This window comes from Charadrius vociferus, unplaced genomic scaffold (assembly GCF_000708025.1).
Source record: "Charadrius vociferus isolate BGI_N301 unplaced genomic scaffold, ASM70802v2 scaffold187, whole genome shotgun sequence".
Lineage (NCBI taxonomy): Eukaryota > Metazoa > Chordata > Aves > Charadriiformes > Charadriidae > Charadrius > Charadrius vociferus.
In genome coordinates this window covers 2,131,778-2,153,291 of record NW_009649180.1, presented here as the reverse complement: position 1 = coordinate 2,153,291, position 21,514 = coordinate 2,131,778, and the positions used below count along the sequence as shown (strand labels likewise).

Here is a 21,514-nt window from a genome sequence, read left to right as displayed (position 1 = left end):
TTTAAGAACGTGCCACTTTTGTGTGTGGATGGTTGCATAGAAAAGAAGAGGGAAAGACTGACAGCTTTTGTTCTACGATGTAGATTTCTTTAGAACCATACACCAGCAGGTACATCAATGCCATCAGTGTTTTAGATATTAAAACTGGGGGCTGTCCCATTTCATTTTATGTTTCCCAAATTCGTGTGGCTGCTTTGTAGAAATCAAGACTTTTTATCACTGTCAATTTTCATTTGTATAATCTGTATTGTTAGCATAAAAATACACTTTGAGTTTATTCTATCAAATGAATGAATTTCACAGATGCCTCCGAATAGAATATGAAGCATAACAAATTATTGGTACCCTCTGGTAGCTAGACAATAAAAAAGAAAGGAAGTAGTGTATTAAGTCTACCCATTCTGTATTTTTATTGCCCCCTTGAGCTAAAGACTTTGAATGTGCCTGGTTTAAATTCAGTTCTAGTGACAAACTGCTTTTGCTGGTGTCTGCTAACTACCATCATATTAACCTTTCCGTTAGTGCTTGCTTAGAGATTCTAGCACAGTTCCTTCTGAACATCCTAAATCTGCCACATTTGATTACAGCATATCAGTAAAGTGCACAATGATTATGATCTTATCTCTTATTACCCCCTCGCTTGGCAACAACTCACGTGTCAAGTATACTGACAGAGATGTGTAAAACCTGGTAAGTGTCCAGAGTCTTGTTTTCCCATTGTGCTGTAGAGGCAAAAAAAAAAATAATAATAATCACACTACTAATAAAGTATCTTAGGAAAAACTTAGAGTTTCAATCAGCCTTTCAATTAAAAATAAGAAAAAATTCCAGCAACTCTCAAAAGCTTTTAGAACGGATTCTGCAATTTATATTGAGAATAGAGAACTGACAAAACATGGAAAAGTAAAGTACTGAACTGACCAAAGCAAAAATCGAGAGGATATTTATCAGAGAAGTGATGAAAAGTTGCTGGTAGCTGAATTTGAATTGCAGCCTGGAATTTTATTTCTTAACAAAGATCAGAAATCTTCTGGCATGAAAAATCCATTGTGACTAGCTTTTTTTTTCTGGGTTTTTTTAATCGTCTCCTTTTCTACCTTCCAGTAATTTCAACAGTTTATGTGGACTAAATGCATCTTTTAAATATTGATCGAGTTAAGTATATCTGAAACAATTTTTGCAAAAAATAAGTCCAATGAAGTGAACTTCAGGAAAAAATACACCTTTTCTGAAGAAAAAAATATCTTGTCATAGGCAGGAGAAAACACTTCTATGACAAACCTGTTTTTTTCTTTGTAAGAGAAACCATGTTCAAAGGAATTTTTATTTTTATGCTTCACCTTACCAAGAGTTTGTTTTCAATTGTACTTTGCTGAAATCCAAGGTATTTTTGTAAAATCAATCACGATATTTGAAGACCATTATTTCCTTCGTTTTATCTCCTGACCAACACTTACCTGTAATAATCAAAAGCAGAACGTTGCTTCTGATGCAATCTCTTCCCAGAGTGCATCAGTGTTTTCTATTTTGTGAATTTTGTGTTCTATGACATTTGAAAACTATTAAATAAATAGTAAATTCACTGCCTGTGAAGGTAGTGCTTCATCGTAATTCTGTGTTGCAGTCATCTCAATAATACATTATAACAGTCACAATTTTTATCCCAGGGAAGCTCTTGGACTTGGTTCCCCTTGAAGTGGTAGAATGGTTGTCAGTATATTTTAACTGGATGTTTGTAATATGTTTCAAGTAACAAAACTGCCAGGACAAAAGTTTATGAGGTTTTGTTTTTACAGGCTGGTGTCCTGATGTTTATTCTATGTAGGAATTAGGAAAACATAATCCTATGTTAACATAAAACTTAGGGTTCAGTTCTGTCTGTCAACCCAGAAGAAAATTGAAGTGACTGGAACAGTATGTATCTAAGGGGTTAGTCTGCAGCTGCCATACAAAACAATTTTTTTCCTATTAGAGGCAGAGGCAGACTCCTCCTAAGTCTGTATTGGTTGGGGAACCAAACTGGAGAGTTCTGGTACCCTGGACCAAATTTAGGTCTTCAAGTTAATGGGGTCCACTCCACAGGCCCACTGCTTTCAACAGATTTATGCCTGGTCAGGGATATGATAGTCCTAGCTGATATGTATCTGTTTAGAGGGAAAGATCAACAGTCATAGTCTGACTAGCAGTTTTAGATCTATGCGGTTTTTCACATACCTCTATCTGATCCTGGGATAGCTGATGTACTTTCTTTACATGCATACAGTCCGCTTACTTGCTGGAATGAGTGCCACACGCAAGGTTTTTCAGGTGCAGCATCAATAGGCAAATTATGCTTTTGTGAAACTTGTATGTCAGCTTTGTTAAATCAGATTCTAGTGTATAACTGGATGTGCGTGAGTGTCCTGTGAAATTGGGACATGTTATAGAGGCTTTAGGACCACAAACCAGTACAGTCCTACCATACACCTATGTCTGTAGGTACAGGATGTATAAAAAAGTCATGATAAGCATGCAAGTACGAGTCATTGCAAAATAAATATTATTCATTACAGCTATTTGAAGATACTATGTATATTCTGAACAGAAATAGCAGATGACGACATTTCATGATGTTTGCCTGACAATGAAATGATGGGCACAGTACCTCTGCAGTCACAAGCTGTAAATATTCACATATTATAGAATGTCACAGTTGTACTTTCAGAATAACATAATGGTAAGGTGGAGATACAGTGTGGAAAAGTTAAAGCCTCCTCAACACTGAGGTTGCAGCTCTTCCACTATATAAACTCTGTTTTATTCTTTTCCATTGAAGAATTTTATTATAGAAGTGATTTTAACTAAAAATGGCCAAGTTAATTCTCATGAAAGATGCTATTCAGTTACTTTTGAAGTCTGCACAATCAGACACAAGTCTCCAAACCACTCTGTTTTGAAATGTCTGCTTTTTAAAAGGTTGCCACCTTTCCCCTAAATACTTTCCTTCTATTGTTACATGCTTATTATATATTTCATTCTTCCTGAAAACATACGTGCTTTTTGCTTGCTTTCACTCTCTGCTTTATTTCATCCTTTACCATCATTCTTCACTAATCTTTTTCCTCAGGGTCCTCTTTCCCACATATAAATTAATCTTTAATTTTCCTTAAACTGACGAAATCAACTCTTGATCATGCCATTTTCTCCTGTTACAACTTTCTCATTTTCCTTTTAAAATTTAAAGTGCATGTAAATACATTACACAAATATCTTCAAGCTCTTTGATTTCTGTGCCTGCTTTGCTTCACTGTAAATGTGCTTAATAAAGTCACAAGTAGCCACTTCCTACTTAGCAAAAACTAAACACCTCTCTCCTCTTTCCTTTGATCTCCATGATGCTTTATTGCATTTCCTAGTTCATGGATCTCTTAATTATCAAAGCCTGAAATAGTTCAGAATTTAGGTGAACCTTCAGAAGCCCACGTATTACCAAGCTGGAGGGCTGTAGTTCTCCATCCATCCCCTATTCAACAGCTTGTGCCACCAGCTGATGCCTGCTATTCACAAATCTCTTAAAAAGACATTTCAAAACAGAAGAGCAGCAATTTCAGTTTTTTCTCTGGCATCTTTAAGGGACTCCTCGCTTTTTGAGAATTAGGGGTAAGATGTTCGGTGTCCTCAGTTCACGCAGAGGAGTTCAAGGTTCTTCCCTGTCTTCTGTGGTGGAAGAAGTTGCCTTCCAAAAGCTATATTAACAGTCTAAGTAGGAGGAAGGAAGAAATAACACAAATGAAAATGTAGGATAAGGAAATGAAAAGTATGAGAGAATTTTAAAAAGAGGTAAAGAGGCCAATTAGTAAGGGGAGATTATTTTTGTGTTTGGCAGTCACTACCAAGAGTTGGGGGAGAAATTAAAGGGAGGCTAAAAGTATTCCAAAAGAGCGGGGTAATTTTCACATAAATAGATACTGGTAAATTCTCTGTCCATAAGAAAGGCGAAGTGCTTGAAGATCAACAGGGTTATCAAAAATCAGCAAGTAACCAGGACTGGATGGTATGCAGATTATAGGTCCTGAAGTGTTTAACTGACCTGCTGATGAAAAATAATCAATCTCTTGTTAAAATCAGCAGCTGCAGTGAAAATGGCACATACTCTGCCTGGGTTTCAAAATAACATTATATGCTGATTTTGAAAGATAAAAATCAATTTATTAATAATAAAAATCAATTGTAACAACTCTGGTAAATGACTTGAAACCACCCTGCACAGCTTTATAAATTAATTCTATTCATTATGTAATTGTGTTTAAAAATTAGTTGGGATTCATAACAAACAAAACAATGCCTAATGTATTGTTATATTTTCATGCATTCAACGCTAGGCCCTCACCAAATCGGCTACGTTTCGCTACAGTTGCTTGTACGCAAGAGCAAACTGGGAAAAAAAAGTATGGCATTATTTAACACAGATCTGAATAAAGTGGGACATAGTGAGTAGCACAAAGAATAATCACAGTCTTTCTTCCTTTTGCTAACGTTAAAAAAAAAGAAAAGAAAAAAGAACAAATATAAACGATGGCAAGAAATAGGTTTACATATACCAAGGTTAATTTGTAGAACTTACTGACTTGAAATAAATCTGAGAACAAAAGCTTCCCACTTAGCATTATAAAAGGATTTGATGCATATACAAATAACAAGAATACCTATATTTAGATTAGATTGAAAACTAAGTGAATTAGAAGTTGAAATCCTTGTGTTTCAGATCATAGGGCAACTATGAGAATAGGAAGGATAATATTCTAATGACAAGTTGTGCTATTAGTTTCTTGCATCACATTAAACATTTCAAACTTCTTGTTGTCAGAGACACTGGATGGATGAGGGATTAGGGTCAGTATGCCGGTGTCTCTGTTCCTAGCTGCCTGCGCTATGGTGTACGGACAAAGGCCCTTTAAAGCCAAGATCCCTGAAATTTTTGCAGCTTAGACTGACTTCAGAAAATCGAGGATGTTCTGTGCCCCACTGAATAGAGCTTTCACCCGTTGCTTCCCTGCATCTCAGTTACGCCCCAGGTGGTGAGCGCAGAGCGTGTTCACCTGGGCTCCCCACCTCTGCGGGGCTGCAGCGCGCGCAGGCTGCTGGCTGACATCGCTTGCTGTAGGGAAGTTGGAGAAACCGTGTTTGTAATCTTGCTGAAATCAGAGGGATTATAGTACTATAAAACCTGGCTAAATTGGATGAAAATCAGGCTCAGAGTTTATCCAAAGTATTCTCTTACCGATTTTATTTTTAATTTTATGATAGGTGAGGTTAGAATCCAGTCAGCAGCAAAGAAACCCACTAATTGCTCATTAGGAAATGCTCTGTAATTCCTTTGTTAGCTTTGCAGTTTTGCAGCAATTGGAATAGCTGAACTATCATTATCAAGATTAAAAACAATGGTCTCATAGTACTACATAAACCCTTAGGAGAATGAAGTATTCCTCCTTTGAAAATCTTTCTCTGCTGACAATAAAGTCTATTTTATACCTAGCCGTAAGAAAATAAATCTTTGATCTGCTAATAAAGTTCTAATCTCTCACCACTCTACTATGCTGGTAACGAGAATTTTCCTTCCCTCTATTAATAGACTGAAGACATTAAAGAGATAGCTCGGAAGACACAAGCCCTGCCAAAGGTGAACACTAAAAGGCAACGAATCGTAGTCTTTACCCAGGGGAAAGATGACACTGTAATGGCTACAGGTATATTTTTCAAATCTTCATTGTCGCTCACAGTAAATATTCTAGTTAATCAATTACAAGTTGTGGTTTTACAAATTATAGCTGTTAAATGGTAGTCGGAGCGTTTGCCTTTTGATGTTAGTCCACGTTTCTCATCTGTTATGCTTTTAATTGTTTTAAGGTTCTGAATGAGAATTTAGTTCTGAACATCTTAAGTTCTTTTTTTATAACATAGATCTAAAATATTGATCCAGTTGGTTTTACTCAGATTTTTATGACTTGAGATTTTATCTGTGTAGCCATCTTTGCTGCAAACAAGAACACACTATGCCTGCTGAGAACAGCTGTGCAACAGTATAGTATATTTAAACATTTGTGAAGAGGAGGAAGTGAAATCCAGTACTAAGTGAATTTCCAGGCTTTTTTGCTTTGAGCAGAAAGTCTCACTTTAGCTTTTCTCAGCCGTCTGCTCTTCTATTCTCAAAGGAGTACGTGGGAAAAAGGTGTTCTAGCAGGGATACAAGTAGTTTGTGCTGTCTAAATTGATGATGTACGACGCACAGATTTAAGCATTATAAACACAACTGCCTACCTTTTGACAGTCTCTTTAATTCTGTCCACCTATGCTTCTAGACTAAATAAAGCTATTAAAAACATGTGCTGTGGCAAGCCATTTTAGTCGTTCATTCCTTCACAAGGTAAGTTATTAGTCAGGGCTGAATTCCTCCTTTGGAAATCAAGTGAAGTTGAGGAAGCTTTGCACCTGAGGGACTGGTGCTTACTCATACGATATTTTCCTCAAAATCAGAATTGGCTTCAGACTGTGGCTGCAGGGCAAGGCACTAAGTAGGTATGTCAGTGCTATATAGATCATTCTTAGCAGCAGTTGGAATGATTTCTGCAATAGTTCGCTTCTTCCCCTACTTTGTTAGCTACAAACTGGTTTAAAGGAAATAGAAAGCAGTCATTGAGAGCTGGGTATGTGTATCTCACTGAATAATGATGGAAGTATTGCTTCCAGAACGTTACTGCATTACGTGAATGGCCCATATGGAGGCACTCCACTCGAGTATTGTACAGTTGGCTGAAAAATAGCAGTATAAAAATGTTTTTATACATGAGGTAGTAATAACGGTAGTAAACCTAAATCCTGTATGTAACCCTCCTGTGCTCTTATTCAATTTTCACTGTGTACTTACTTTATTCTTCAAACTGGAGTTGTTAACAAATCCATTAATCCCTTCTTTGATATTTTTACAACTGGGAGCTTATTTGAGGACTGACACTTGCTAATCTTAGCTGTTTGTTCGCTATGAAATGAACTTAAATTAGAGAATGCACTTTATATGCGTGATAAATGCAAGATGGATAGAGAGTGTATGCAATGGTGTCAGCTACAAAAGCAAACATGATAAACGTTAAGGCAGTTTTGAGCCGTGGGATAAGCTATTCAGTGCACAAGCATAGCTGAATCTCTTTGCTATGTTGTTATTCATGGCAGCCAAATAAATGTCAATAATAAAAGAGAATTAAAGATTTTCATTTCCCAGAGGCAGTCCTCTAATACAGCTTGATCTTTCATTTCATTTGTAATTCGTTCTCATGTCAGGATGCAATCATTCGCCAGGCTCTGTGTGTCATGTTAAGTCATTTAATAATGATTAAGAACATAAAAATGTTTGGCCTGTGGGGCAATTCTCGAAAGAGATACCGATTTGTTATTGTTTTCCCCCTTTTTCCTTCCTTTGGTGTGGATCATCTTTTTCCCACCTCCTCCCATTAAAATAATTATGAAAGAAGGAAAATGTGTCCCTTAATTTAGCATAAGATGATACCACAGAATGGCATAGGGTACTGCTAACACACTTGTTTCAACATTAATTAGGTCAAGTTGTGCTTTGAAACCTGCAGTGGAAAGTGTAAAAAGTTTCTAAATGGTCCTTGGAAGAATTACTGCATTTAGGAGTAGTTACCAGTATAAAAATAATTTCCTTTTGCTAATGCGCAGGAGTACATTTTTTGAAAAAGCAGGCTGTTTATCCTGCCTTTCTGAGGAAACAGTATAGTCTCAAATAGTTTGTCCCTAGGTTAAAATAGTATTTGCAGAGTCAACTATGGATTTGGATATGCTTGTTGGTACATTCTGCTGTATATTTTGTCCAAATTAATAATAAGAGCAACGTGTCTATTAGCTGGAAGACGTTTCTGTCAGTAGTGACTCAACCGAAGGGAGTCAGTATCCAGGCAAAGGACTCTACTCTTTCTTCCCTTTCTAATACTGCCTTTAACCATCCTTCATCAACTGTTGGGCAGATCACATATTCCAATGGTCTTAGTTTATGTCTGAAAGAGCACAGGGTGGAGCTGGAGCTTACAGGTGTGAGAGTAAAAGACTCCAAGGTAAATTTGGCCTTTGTGGGTTTTCTACCTTTTGTTCCTCCTCCCCTTCCCCATTTTCCCCATGGAAAGGTCTCTGCTCTCTGGCAGCGGTGCAGAGCAGCATTACTGTGAGCCGTGGAAATGGGAGTGAATGGCTTGTATTGGGCTGCACTCTGTGAAGAGGCAGAGCTGGATGGCCACCATCCCCCTGCCCATGGGGGGCAGGATGAGACAGGCAACACTCAGGCTGTAAGAGCATCTTTAACAGAGCTCCGTCTCCTCTCTCAAAGCCTCTGCATACTGTCCATGGGGCTGGGTTACGAGAGGAGGAGTGCACCTCTTTCGTGAGTTGTGTGTAGGTTGAATGGGGGATCAGGTAATGGAAATAGCAAGGCGGTACACTTTGATAGAGCTCTGGTTGGAAGGAGAGGAAATAAGATGGGTAAAAGGGGTTGTTGCAGGTTGCCAGCTCAGTTGTGAAAGGGCACAGAATTATACGTGCTGGAAATTAAATGTGGAATTTCTTTTCCTTTTTCTTTTTTTTTTATTGGTGGGATGAAGAAGGCCATATACAGCTAATCATTACATGTGGAGAGGACTATGGCAACAGTTGTTGATTCCTGGACATTCCAGAGAATGGAAGTATCAACAGGTATTTGAGGAGTAGAGCGTAGGGCAGAAAGGCACAGTTTTTTACCAAAAGGAAAGAATGATTGACCAAAAGGTTCTGAGAATATAGCTCTTTCAGATGAGGGAGAGAGCTTAGACTGAGCTAGAATGTCTACTTCCTCCAAAATTCTGGCCCAGCCATACTGCAAAGATGATTAGTCATCTTATGAATTGCTGCAGTTTACACAACAGTGCTTTAATAACCGCCAAAACCACTGGTGGCTCACCTCAAACAGGCCACGAGCTGTATGCACTCAGGCACAGATTGACAAGCAACTTAGAGGTCCATGTAACTGGAGCAGATCATGAAAATGGTAAGAAGCAATAACTGCATCAGCAATCCCAACCTAAGCCATTCCCGCTTGTCAGTCCACTTTCTGTGGCTGTCTGAATTATTTGTGTTTTCAGAGGAAAAAATTCTGTCTCTATCATGGAGCGCATTGGGTCTTTCTACTGTCTGTTCCTATCTCCTCTGTCACAGTACTCCAGCCCCAAGGCCACTTTTCTCTCCCCTTCCTTCCTGTTCTCTGTCAGTAGGAATAATTGCAAGGAAGAGGCAAGCTCAAATTCAAGCTGAGTGTGATCAATGTGTTTTATAGGAAGGGAAAGGAGTGTTTAGGATTGGCATGCAGGAGCTGTGGCAGATGAAATGTTGACTAAATTAACTGTCAGTTTCTAATAAGACTCCACAGAGCACGTGCAAACGATCGTTGTCTGAAGTTTTCCTCTTCATGTCATTGAATCATAGAATGGTTTGGGTTGAAGGGACCTTTAAAGGTCATCTAGTCCAACCCCTCTGCAATGAGCAGGGACATCTTCAACTAGATCGGTTTGCTCAAAGCCCCATCCAACCTGACCTTGAATGCTTCCAGGGATGGGGCATCGACCGCATCTCTGGGCAACCTGAGGTGCATTTTTCAATCATGTCAATTTTTATCTTTTTACTGAAGAACTTGAAGGTATTGGGTATTCTCAGTGACCCTAAGAATTACCATTGACAAAAACATTGTTATTTTCTCTAGCATTAGTTCCCAACATGACTGAATTTTGATAAAACGCTCTTGAAAAAATGTAGCCTGTGAGAGACACCTGTGACAAAACCTTTCAGTATAGAGGGCTGTGGCTTTGGGAAAGGTACTGGTAATGGAAAATAGGATCTACGGACTTGCTTACCAGAAAAGTTCATTTGAGGAACAGCATTGGGTTGATTCCTTGTGTGGAAGCTCCTCATCCATACTGGAAATTACTTGGCTATCAAAACTCTGGTCCCACTACCACAGCCTTTTTCCAACATATCCCTCTTCCCAGGCCTGAGATTCTGGATTTGACTGAGGGTTCTTGAGTTTATGGGATACATTCGTTTCATGTTTCAATACTTTTTTCCATAACCACAAAAAATACATATGCTCGGAAAGGGGGGAGAGTTAATGAACACATGCAATCTCCTGATTTCAGCAGCTGGAGCTTTTAAGAAACGCACCAAAAATCGCAAGCTCTGGCAAGAACCTGTATGTCATATCTATATGTGTGCTATAACATTTGTCAGAATCAAATGCTGTGAAAGCTATCCCTTTTACAGAGTTGCTCATAACATTTTTAAACAAATTACTTTTAGTCAGATACATTTTATGACTGGTCTTGGCCCAAAGGGAAATCTTCGGAAAGTCTGAGCAAAATCAGTTCAGCAATGGAAAAACATACTTTTATATTGAAATATTTGCATAATTCAAAAACAGCTGAAGCTACAAACTTTATACTTGGCTTGTTTTATAGCTTTAAGAGAGGAAAGAAAAACAATCCAAATTTAAAGAAAATCACTTCAGCATTTTTCAAGTTATGAATGATGAAATCTGGCATGTTCAGGCGTGAACACAGAATTTTCCATTCTTCCCCACCACCCCCCCAGCGTTTGCAAGACCACCTCTGTTAAGGGCACATTTGAAATAACCTCATTTGTTAGAATATGGCAGTAAAAATGGATTTTTTTAAGGATTCGAGCATTAAAGCCGCCTTAGTTAGAGCTTAGTAACCACTTACATCTTCTTCAGTTTGTGGGATACGTTACTTGAGAATATTTCGGGAAATGCATTAGCAGTGCTGGAAAATGCGGTAGAATGAGAAACATTCCCCTTAAAAATTTCTTAGCACACCTACCACAGAGTACATTCTGAAATAGTTTTGTGAATTTCTACTTGTTATTATTAATTGTTATTTAATCTAGTCCATAAATTAAACAGCAAGTACAATAGAGCAAATTAATATGTCACAATAAGACTTGCATTTGATGTTGGAGTAATGCAAGGCATTTGCCTCTACCTGTTATCTGAAATGGGATACTGAGCTAAATGGGTGTTGGTGTCACCCAGTGCAACCATTATTAGGGTAACATATGAGGATATGTTCATAAATTAAAAGCCAAAAACCAAATAGAACTAAAACCTGATCTAACCAAAAATAACAACAATGATGTGCATAGTATAGTTTTCGGAATGATGAAGTTTCTTTTACTTTGTAAGGATGTGTTAGATCTTAAATACTTTAGAAGGAGAGTTTTTAAACTGTTTGTTTTAGAGGGGTTGTCAAAATTGTGGACACTAGAGAGATCTTAAGAGCCATTCTTCAATCATAATGGCGTGATGCTGTATGCTTTTGGGGGGAAGAAAAAGGACTGATGTTCAAGCATACAGCTTCCGCTAAACAGAGGTCAGTAGGTTCTCTTTGTCAGGTTGCGCTGCAATCATAGACCAGCATGTTACCTTGTAAGCCTATCTATAAAACACAGAAGTATTTATTACTATTGACACTGCTGACACTTTATGGTGGGCCTGTTTGCAGCTTCTCTTTCTGTAAGGTATTGCGTGTTCTCCTCTAAGAAGTGAGAAAAAGTGTTATTTTTTTCCTTACTTCTTGCAGCTTTCATGAGCAGCCTTCCAGACAGGAAAACCTTGACTAGTTCTTTTTGTCAGCCAGCCTTCCTCTGTGTTTACACAAACAAAAGCAGTGTCTTGGACCTAGTGAAATAGGAGTTGGGTTATATTACAGTGTGTACTCTTTTTCACAGGATTACACACACTTTCACTTTTCCTATCCATTTATATTCAGAAATGGAAAGAAAAGTTGAAAAAACAAAAATGGATTTAGAAAAAAAGGAAATTTTAGTCCGTTAATGGCATAAAAAATGAGCTAGAAAGCCCAATAGAATTATTTTTAGTTTAGTTGTGACAGGAAACCACAAAGCCTAAATTAATAATGAAGATTTGTTGATAGGGATTAATGAATAGCAAAGCTGGTAATACCTTTTTGTAACTGAGACCATTCATGATTTCATGCTGTGTAGGAGAGAAGGTCTGAGCATTTTGTTAGACAGCTGAAACACATGAATGAAACCTAAATTCCTGGTTTACCAGTATCTTAACTGGACTTAAAAGTGTATCATTGCATCTCAAAGGGTGCATATACATATATGTAAAAATAAATATATGTGTGTGCATAATGTGTGTATGTTTCAGTAATTTCATATGGATTTTAAAAAGGGTACCTTTTCTAGTCTAACATGATAATGCACCAGTTTAGTGCAGAAATTGCGTGAAGCTGTTAAATTACATTTTTGTTTATAATCACTAGTAATAAGGAATTTTCAAGGCAAAACTGTGCCTCTTATTAAACCTAGCCTGAATTTCAGGTGCTACAATGAATTTACATTCTGGTATTCCGAGGAAAAATTAGCCCTTTAAGCTGGGAAAAATGCATGTTTGTTGAAGGGCAGTAAGTATGGGCCGCTATCCCATTCCTTAGGACTAGGCAGCATTTCCTCTTGCACGGAATTGTTTCTATATTCATTTCTCAAATAGAAATACATAGGTTGACGAAGTCAGGTTTTGTACCATAATTCTAAAAAGCATGCTTGAAGGCATAACTGTCAATATACAAATCCACTGCTTAGGTGGTAGAGATGACATGATGTTGGAGAGGCGACACTGAAAGAGTGGGAGCAGGACTGAGGCAGACCAAAGGTCGGTGTAACCTGGTACCTGCAGCAGTGTACAGTAGTGGGTACTTGTAAAAGAGGATAAAACCAGAACAAATCTATAGCGATACTTCCGTGTTACACTCTCCTGGCATCCAGCAATCTGTAGCTTGGGAATTTCTGAGTTAGAGATGTTGTCTTTGTGCTTAATAGTCCAAAATAGGATTTTACCATACATAATGTCTTGTGATAATAAGTGTCACAGACTCTGTGTTGTGTAAAGAAATGCCTCCCCTTATTTGTTTGGATTCGGCCACTTAAGAATGATATTGGCTATCTCCTGCGGTTTGTATTGCACAGCCAGTCCGTAATCATTCCATATACAATGTCTTATTACTTTTGATTTTGCAGAACTCCTGCTTATCTCCCTTTCACTAGTCTTTTTCCCAGACTCTTTTCCTATTCTGTTTATTTGTTCTTTGTTTGCTCCATAATTCTGACACCATGGCGCACCCTTTACTACAGATTTTTCAGGTCTGCCATAGCTTTGTGAATGAGTGACCAGAATGTTCAAGTGCCTGAGACATTTACAAAGTGGTTTAATTCTGTTGTCTCCTTTGTTCTGTATTCCTCTCTTAATAATTCCTAACATTTTATTTGCTTTTCTGGCTGCCACTGATGATTGTTCTGGCATTTTCATAGAATTAGCTGTTGTGACTTCAAATTTTCTTTATGGTGTGGTAATAGGTAGTTTAGATCGCATCATTGTGTATTTAAATGTAGAATTGTTTTTTGTACGTGCACCTTTTTTACATTGACTGACATTTTAGGGCCCACTAATGTGAGACACTTCTGCCATTCTTCACTCCACTTTTGTTTTTACTATCCCAAATGAGTCTAAATGTATTACAAGAAGATGGCGCACAGCACACTGAAGAACTCCTCTCAGAAATGGTATCTTTTGCCTGGAGGTGCTACCCATAACAGATAGGCATGTTTAACATCATGACTGGACTGAGGCAGGGGGATTTCAGTAAAGCCATCTCTTAAACCACTTGAGGCCTGTCTTGGTTGACTCTGGAGAGCAAAGTTGAATGAATTTACAGTAAGATATTGATTCAGGTGCTATTAAATCTCAAATGGACTCTCTTGATCAGGAAAGAAAGAGTCTTCGTACCCTCTATTATTTTTTTTTTTGAGAAATGAGGCCTTTCCTATGATATTATTCCTCAATTAGAGGAATCAGAAATCACTGGCTCCTCCTAGGACACACGTTTCCATCCCCTGCTTTTCGCCTGTGCTGCCAGCTCTTCTCTGCCCACCTGGGGAACCAGTTCAGCAGTCTACACAGACTGGCAGAAACCTACCCTGGTAAGGTACTGGGCTCTCTGAAGCAGCTGGTTGCAGGGTCCAGCTGAATACCAGTGCCAGCATGGGAGGAAAGAACACAGTGTTTGCAGTAGACGGAGACAAGGATGAGGCCATACTATCCACAATCTATAGGGGCTGAAGTTTCTCTGGAACCTCACTCTGAGGCATAAAACATGATGTTGTATTCTGAACTTCCATCTAGAAACAAAGACTGTGTTTCCAAAGTTGGAAAGAAAGTTGCTGCAGTATCAGCTGGTAATATTATAGAATTATGTCTGCAAAGCAAAGAGCAAAGAATAAGGGGACAGAGCCATGAATATACTGTCAGAAGGGGAACGATCTCTTTGACATCTCTTATGGTGAAAACCACCTATTTTATCATAGAACTATATTAAAAGAATGGAGAGATAGCAGAATTGGTCACTGAGTAATTGGGAAGCACTGAAACTAATGAGAGCCTTCCAAATTTAAATTGTGCTTTTCACGTGTACATGGAATTGATACAACTTTGCCAAGGTTATCCCCTGTTTTCTGAAAATGACACCTACCCCGCTCCATGTATACCAAATATGAAATTCTGGTGACTTTTAGTTTTTCAGCAACTGTTTTTGCAGCTACAGTATTATGTCAGTCTAAACATGTCTTTCTGACTTTTTGAACCAACTGAAGAAAATCCAAAACGACAGTATTCTGTTTCACATAAAATAGTTATCCTATGAACTTGTCATTAAATGTATGCTTTAAGCTTAAAAGTTCAGCATTTTCCTTTTCTATGCTTGCATTCTGTGTTGCTGCAATATTCAGTATTGGACGCTACCCATTTCTCCTTAAAAGCATATGGTTTAATGAGGTGAAATCTGAACCCCGTGCTTTAAAGGCTTACAGTGTTTAGGCTTCTCCCCTCCCAACACTTAGGTTCAAATCATACTAACAGGGTGGCTGTTCTATGATATTAATCAGATATTATGTTTTTAAGAAATGTATTTTCTCTTTACCTTAATTTGGTGTGATTATTTTTTTTCATTGTAAGAAATTAAATGTATGGCTTTTTTTGCAGGTTTAATAATAAATCAATAATTTGTTGGCTTAACTTTTTTTTTTCCTGTGGAGATGTGGGAAGATCAATGTCTGTAGTGCCCTAGGTCATGATCAATACTTCTAATAAAACTTCCTCTTTTTTTTCCTTTTTTTTTTACCTTTGTACCTTTGTTCGGTTTTGCTTTTATTAATGAGCTTTTCCTTTAGTTTCAGACCATTAATGGTTTTCAGATAATGTCATACTGCCCAAGGTCAAGGCCAGTTTGAACTTATAACTCTGCTTATCAGTGATTAAATCTATTGGATGGGCTTAGATGTGTTAGAAGACATGCTAGTTTGAAGCACTGCTTTCTTGAGGCTCAAAGTTAAAACAAAACAAAGTCTCAACCTTTTGGGAGGATAACACGTTAAAGCTTTTTTTTTCATTTCCTTCTTAAACAAATAACGATTTTCTTATTCGTGGATCTCATATTGGCATTAACATTGCAAGTAACTACTGTGGCCTTGACTGCTCTTCACTTAGAGATATTAAATGGTCCATATTGAGTTTTATAATGGCATATTGCTCATTTTGCCAAACCAGTTTGAAATAAGATAATGTATCTTTTGTTCATAGCTGAAATTCCGAATGGGAGGGTACCAACTTATCAAAGTATGTGTTATCAGCTGGAGTGCTTGCAGAGAATGTGATATTATTGTCTCTGGGGCTCAACCCAGTGTCTTTTGAAATCAATGGAAAGATCTCATTAACTTCATTGGATATCGATTATGGCCATGGAGAACTTAAAACATTCATGAATATTAATGGTTTGACCTGATCCATGTGCCTTTTTGTGTGTTGTACCTTGTCTGCAATCTCCGATTCAATTTTTGTAGTCTACCTCGAGGTTATACAAAAAGTGAACTTTATGTATGCTGAAAGATTTGATAACACATTTTACCTTAAGGTGTCTTCTTGATCATCTTTGTTGTCTGTTACAAATGAGGTGCATGAAGAACTGGACCCTTTGACCACTGGCACCCTGGCAGAATATCTTCTGTAGATTATTTTTTTTCCATTATTTTGGCAGGTTTAGCCTTTTTTTATTAGGCAGCAGCTCACTTCATAACAAATCATCACAGAAGAGTTTGAACAGCAGAATCTCTACTCAGAAGGTGCCCTACAGACTCTGATAGCCTATCATCTTTAATTTAGAGATTTTATTTCCCATCTTGTGATTACAGTTGAATGAACATTGTAGAAAAGTTTAAATTGTAGCTATCCATGTCATGCTTTTGCTATAAATGATGGAACTTACATTTTCAAGCCTCTGATCTTCAACAGCTCAAATAGTCGCTATAAAATAATTGCACAGAATGGAAGGAGAGTAAAATGTGGGTGTGTATGGTAACCTGGACAAAATTAACTCCAGGAATTGACCCTTTGATTAGAAGCTTCTCTGCTGTAGCATCCAGTTGCAGGCGATAGAAGTTGTGGGAAATAGGTGGCTGAATGGGAGACAAATCCTTAGCTCCAGGAGGGACAGAGCAGAGATCCTGGCTAGTGGAAAAAGTGGACAAAGGGGAGGGTTGAATGGGTCCTGCTTTGCCTGACTTTGAGTATTTAGGATTAATTTGTGCAAGACAACAAAAACATCTAGAGTTAACATTGGGGGGGGTGCATGTGGTGGAATTGGAGTTCGCAAAAATGGTTAATTGTCTAAAAGTGGTGTTGTGAGATTTTATGATCAGTTCGGCTCAGTGATTTCCACAGTAGGTTTTACAGATAAAGGAAAGTGGAAATGGTTTAAATGCCGTATCTGAAAAGTAGGCTGTGCACGTTACTCGTACACCAGTGACCTGGCCTTGACTCACCTGAGCATGGTATAGAATATGAAGTGGCAGTTCGGATGTAAACCTCTGGATACCACAAAAATAACATTTATGTAGTTGATCCCATTAGAATGAAAGTAGGCTCAGGCTTACTTTCACCATAGCTGTTTTCTTTGTTACAAATAATAGTCAGTAAAGTAAGCAGGCTGACTTAAAGTATATACAGGCAGCATATTTAGTGAATACAGTAAACATGAACTATTTTTATAGTGTTAGGTTTGGGCTATATATCTGCTGAATTATATAATACTAATGGTTGTTTCAAAAGAATACATAGAGTCCTCTGAACCCAGATTTAAAGTTTGGATGCCTACTTAGGTTGATTTTGTTTGCTGTAGTGTGTTACCCTGTGCCCCCCACTGCCCTGCTAATCCATCCTGATTCCTCTGCCTGCCCCCCTGATTAGCAGTCAAAACTAAATCAGAGAGGAGTCTATGGAACCAAATATTTATGTCCCTTGTAATCCGACACTGTGATATTGTACTGTGAACCTGAAAAGATGCCAGGCCGAGCATTGTGGCTAATAGCAATTGATCACAAATGGAACTGCAGAACTCTACTCCAAATTGTTGGCTTTATAAATTTGATAATAAGTACATTTCCTGACAGAATATAGAAGTGCAATAAACTATGCGTGCCCTCTCCTTCCTCCCCACCTGTCCAACTGCAGAATGCTCTTTGTACAGTATATTGTTGTTGCTGACAACTGAATAAGAATTTTTTTAGGAGCAGTTGGCTATCAAATGATGGCAAATTTAAAGGTTATGCAAATTGTGCCAGTACAGCCCAGCTTGTTTCAGACCTCTTTTCTCTATTATCATATCAATTGAGTCAGCTCATAGTAGACAAAGCAAGGTTATGGGAACCACCTAGAGCATCATGCACCATTAAACATCAATGCAGCATACATGAACATCTGCAACAACGATCTTATTAACAGAGGGTATAACGGAAGGCAATAAACAGCTTTCTTAGTCACTTAATTGTAAAAAATTTAATAACCTGATACTTGCATTATTTATCAACAGCAAGTTGGTAAAAAATGTGCAGTTCTGGTGGATTAGATTACAATACCTATTGCACACTGTAAATTACTACAAAAATATGAAAATCCATTTGTGAGCAGTGAAACACTAGTTAGAGTGCTAAAAATGCAATTTGCTTTTAATTTCTGGTGCATCATGGAATATGAGTATCTGCTTTTTTGCACTGACGTTTTTATATTTGGCTAAAACCAAATATAAAAAACTTAAAGATAGTTTTTGGATTTCCTGCTTAACTAGACAGCTTTAACTTTTCAAAAATCAAGGAGCAGTTGTTGTGAAAGGTAGAATACAGAAACCATCAAGTCATCTTTGTGTGTGCAACCGAAACAGATGTTTGGAGAAACAAAGCAAAGCATGTTGGATGTTCATACCGGATATGTGTTGTCTGTTGGCTTCTGGAGCAGTCACCACACTGGTCGAGATGATGAGATCACGTGAAACTGTGATCTCAAAGGGCTTAGGGAAATGAATACAGAAATTAAAATATGTTAGAAAATGATGATAAAAAGAAATGAGGTTTGGTTCTTCAAGGCTAAGCCAAACTGCTAGGGATAGACTAGGGTTGGAGCACACCCTTTGCTGGAATCAGATAAACTGGTGGGGAGTGACAGCCCTTCTCTCCTTGGAGACTGGGGGCACTGGTGGATTCCCTGGTTTCGGTTAACAGGGAAGTGGAGGCCTCCTCATAAAAGGTTAGAGCTACAGGAGGAAAGCACCACTCTTCCAATTTCACCTTGAACGTGCAAAATGTACAGGCATTTAAGAAAAAAAATCAGAAAAAGGAAATAAGAGACTGGATGAGTAAAACAATACAGGCTCAAAGGTCGAGTTTGACAAGTGCGTTCAGCAGAAAAACCTGCTCCCAACGTTAGTCTGCTCCCGAGCAGCTTTGTTCCTTCCTGGCGCCCTCCGCTCCACCTCTGTTGCCGCCAAGCAGCAGCTTTCGGGTCAGATTTGTATTTATATGGAAAAAGAATGAAGCCTTCTAAGTTGTTGTTGGCATAAAAATCCAAATCATTGGCTACAATCAGCCTCCAGGTCAGCAGCAGGCCCCTTCACTCATTTCTGTAATCAGTAGGAATCAACAAGCAACAGAGAAGGATGCTGGGAATGAGGGTGAAGGAAAAGACAGTAAGCAGCCACGATGAGTAAAAGCTTGCTACAAGTATAAATTTGGCAAGTTGAAAGTTACAGAAGTTAGTTTTGTTTCCATAATAACTGGAAGTTACAGAAGTTAATTTTGTTTCCATTTTCTTCAAAAATGTTAAATTGAAAGTCTTATTTATATTTTTTTTTTTTAATCTGGGTTTATTTCCTCTAGGAAAAGAGGGCAAAAAAGAAGGCAGCATGTCTAAATAACCAGTAACTATATGTTTGATACTGAAATGGTTCTAAAAGGGACAAGTAACAAGCTTTTTCCATTTTTTTCCACACATTTTTAAGTTGCAGTTCAAATGATATCACTCTGTAGGCTAACCAGAGTTTTTTCCTGCGTCTTTTAAAGCAGTATCTGCTTCCTGCCTTTCTTCATAACTTTTCATAACTTAATTATATCGTCAGAGTGTCCACATTTTATTTTTACATATCTATTTACTTGCTTACCAGTCTTGTTTTTCAGAATTCTTTAGAGCAGGAACTTCTTTTTTCCTCCTTCTAATACGTATCTTTGTGGTCATCTTGACAATAACAAGAATACAAATTAGGTTTAAAAGATCACAAGTTGAACTTGGCTATACGTGTCAATGAAAGTTTGGTGATTTTTAATATGTTTTATTGCTTCTAAACCAAAGATCAATGTATTCATTTGGTTTTTAGGTTGAAATAGCTTAAAACTGAACGATTCAGCAATTTGATACTACAGAAATAAAACCATAAACTGAGTGACAGGAGGTGGCAGGAGTTTGACAAGGTTCCGCAGAGATAGAGGCTGGAAATTTTTAATTTGTCTGCTAGGTTAGTTATTTTGGTTTTGTCAAGCAGCCTGTTTTTATAACGTCGGGGCTTACTTTAAATGACAGCGGTGCAGGCATTGTAAAACCCGTTGTATTACCTTTATGAGTGTCTATATCCTACTGCCATGCTTTAAAAGGTTTGTTACACAAACATATGATTAAAGAGCTCTTGCCGGAAACTGTTTGTCAAAACTGCTATTATAATAGCTGTATCCAAATGAATGAAGTTCACTATGTAGTCAATATTATATAAATTCAGGGCTGCGCAGTTTATCTTAAAATGTATGTAAAATTATTTTAACAGGTGATACATTAACCATCTTACTTTAAAGCAATGGTTAGATAATACTTTTAAACTGATTAAGTGATACCACCGAGATCATAGGTTGGGATATTTAGTTATCTAAGAAATGATCTGCAACTAATTTAGCGGAAAAATAAACTTCATTTGGGGCCAAAGTCTCTTTCTAGAATGACTGGCATAACACTTAAAGAATTCCATTTAAAAAACTGGAGTTGCTCTGTTTTTAACTGGCATTTTAAGAGCAGAGTATTTTCCCATTGAGATTGGAACAAATTTCAGCCTCCACGGCCGTGACAATTTCTAATAGATCTAACACCAGCAAACGCCTGAGAAAATTCATTTAAAGCATGTTTGGCTCTTTAAAAATGAGTAAGTAGTCTAGGGAGATCATAATTAAAGGCAACACAGAATTTACAAATACAGCATGAGAAGAAAAAGATCATTGTAAAAATTCTACATCTAAGCTCTGAGTGAAAAGAATGAAAAATTAAAATTTCTATGTGTAATTTGAATATTTAAAGACAATGCTGTGGAATTTGTATGGTATACCTACCTCAGCAATGCCCAACTAGTATCCAATTAATTATTTGTTTAAAGAGAAGTGTGTATATATATATACGCATTAACTTATTTTTAGTAATGTTTCTGGGGAAGGGCTGTCTCTTTCGTTCTGATGGACTGATTGTATTTATGGAACTAAATATAAATTCTCCCAGAAGAAAAAGCTCCTTCAGAACTGCTCTGTAGTGACCTAATGCTCACTCCTTCTCTTTTCAGTCTTACTGATGCTCAAGTAAAACAGAAGTGCCTTGGGCCCATTTCTGCCTCCACTGACGACCCGTGCTTCTCAGATTATCATGTAGCATAAACAAAGCTGTCATGTAACATGGCATTTATTTAAATGATGTGATTTCTGTGTTCACCACTCTGAAACTGAGGTATAGCTAAGAAAGCCTGCAAGTTTTGACAGGTGTGTTTGCCCCGCTAGGGCAATATGCTTAATGCATAAAAAATGTGAGGTATAATGCAGTTTTCGTCCTGCTCAAAATCAAATTATAATGTGTTTTTCTCCTTTTTTTTTGTTAGCCAATGCCCTGATAAGCTTTCGGGTAGGAACTGCTCTGACCTTATTATCGGTCGGTATTTGTCAGAAAATTCTCCCATAGGACAGAGTTTGCTGGTCCAGCTAGGCAGTGGTTTAAAATATGTCT

The 21,514-nt window shown here is 37.7% G+C and overlaps 1 protein-coding gene across 1 annotated transcript in view; it reads left to right on the top strand.

Annotated features, from left to right (window-relative positions):
- The window catches only part of ADK (adenosine kinase), a gene marked incomplete at its 5' end in the record, with an annotated part of 215,792 nt that overhangs the window by 168,637 nt on the left and 25,641 nt on the right, over positions 1 to 21,514 (top strand). The window contains one exon of the mRNA XM_009888664.1: positions 5,612 to 5,726. Coding sequence (XP_009886966.1) covers positions 5,612 to 5,726 — 115 coding nt within the window. The remainder of the gene's footprint in view (positions 1 to 5,611; positions 5,727 to 21,514) is intronic.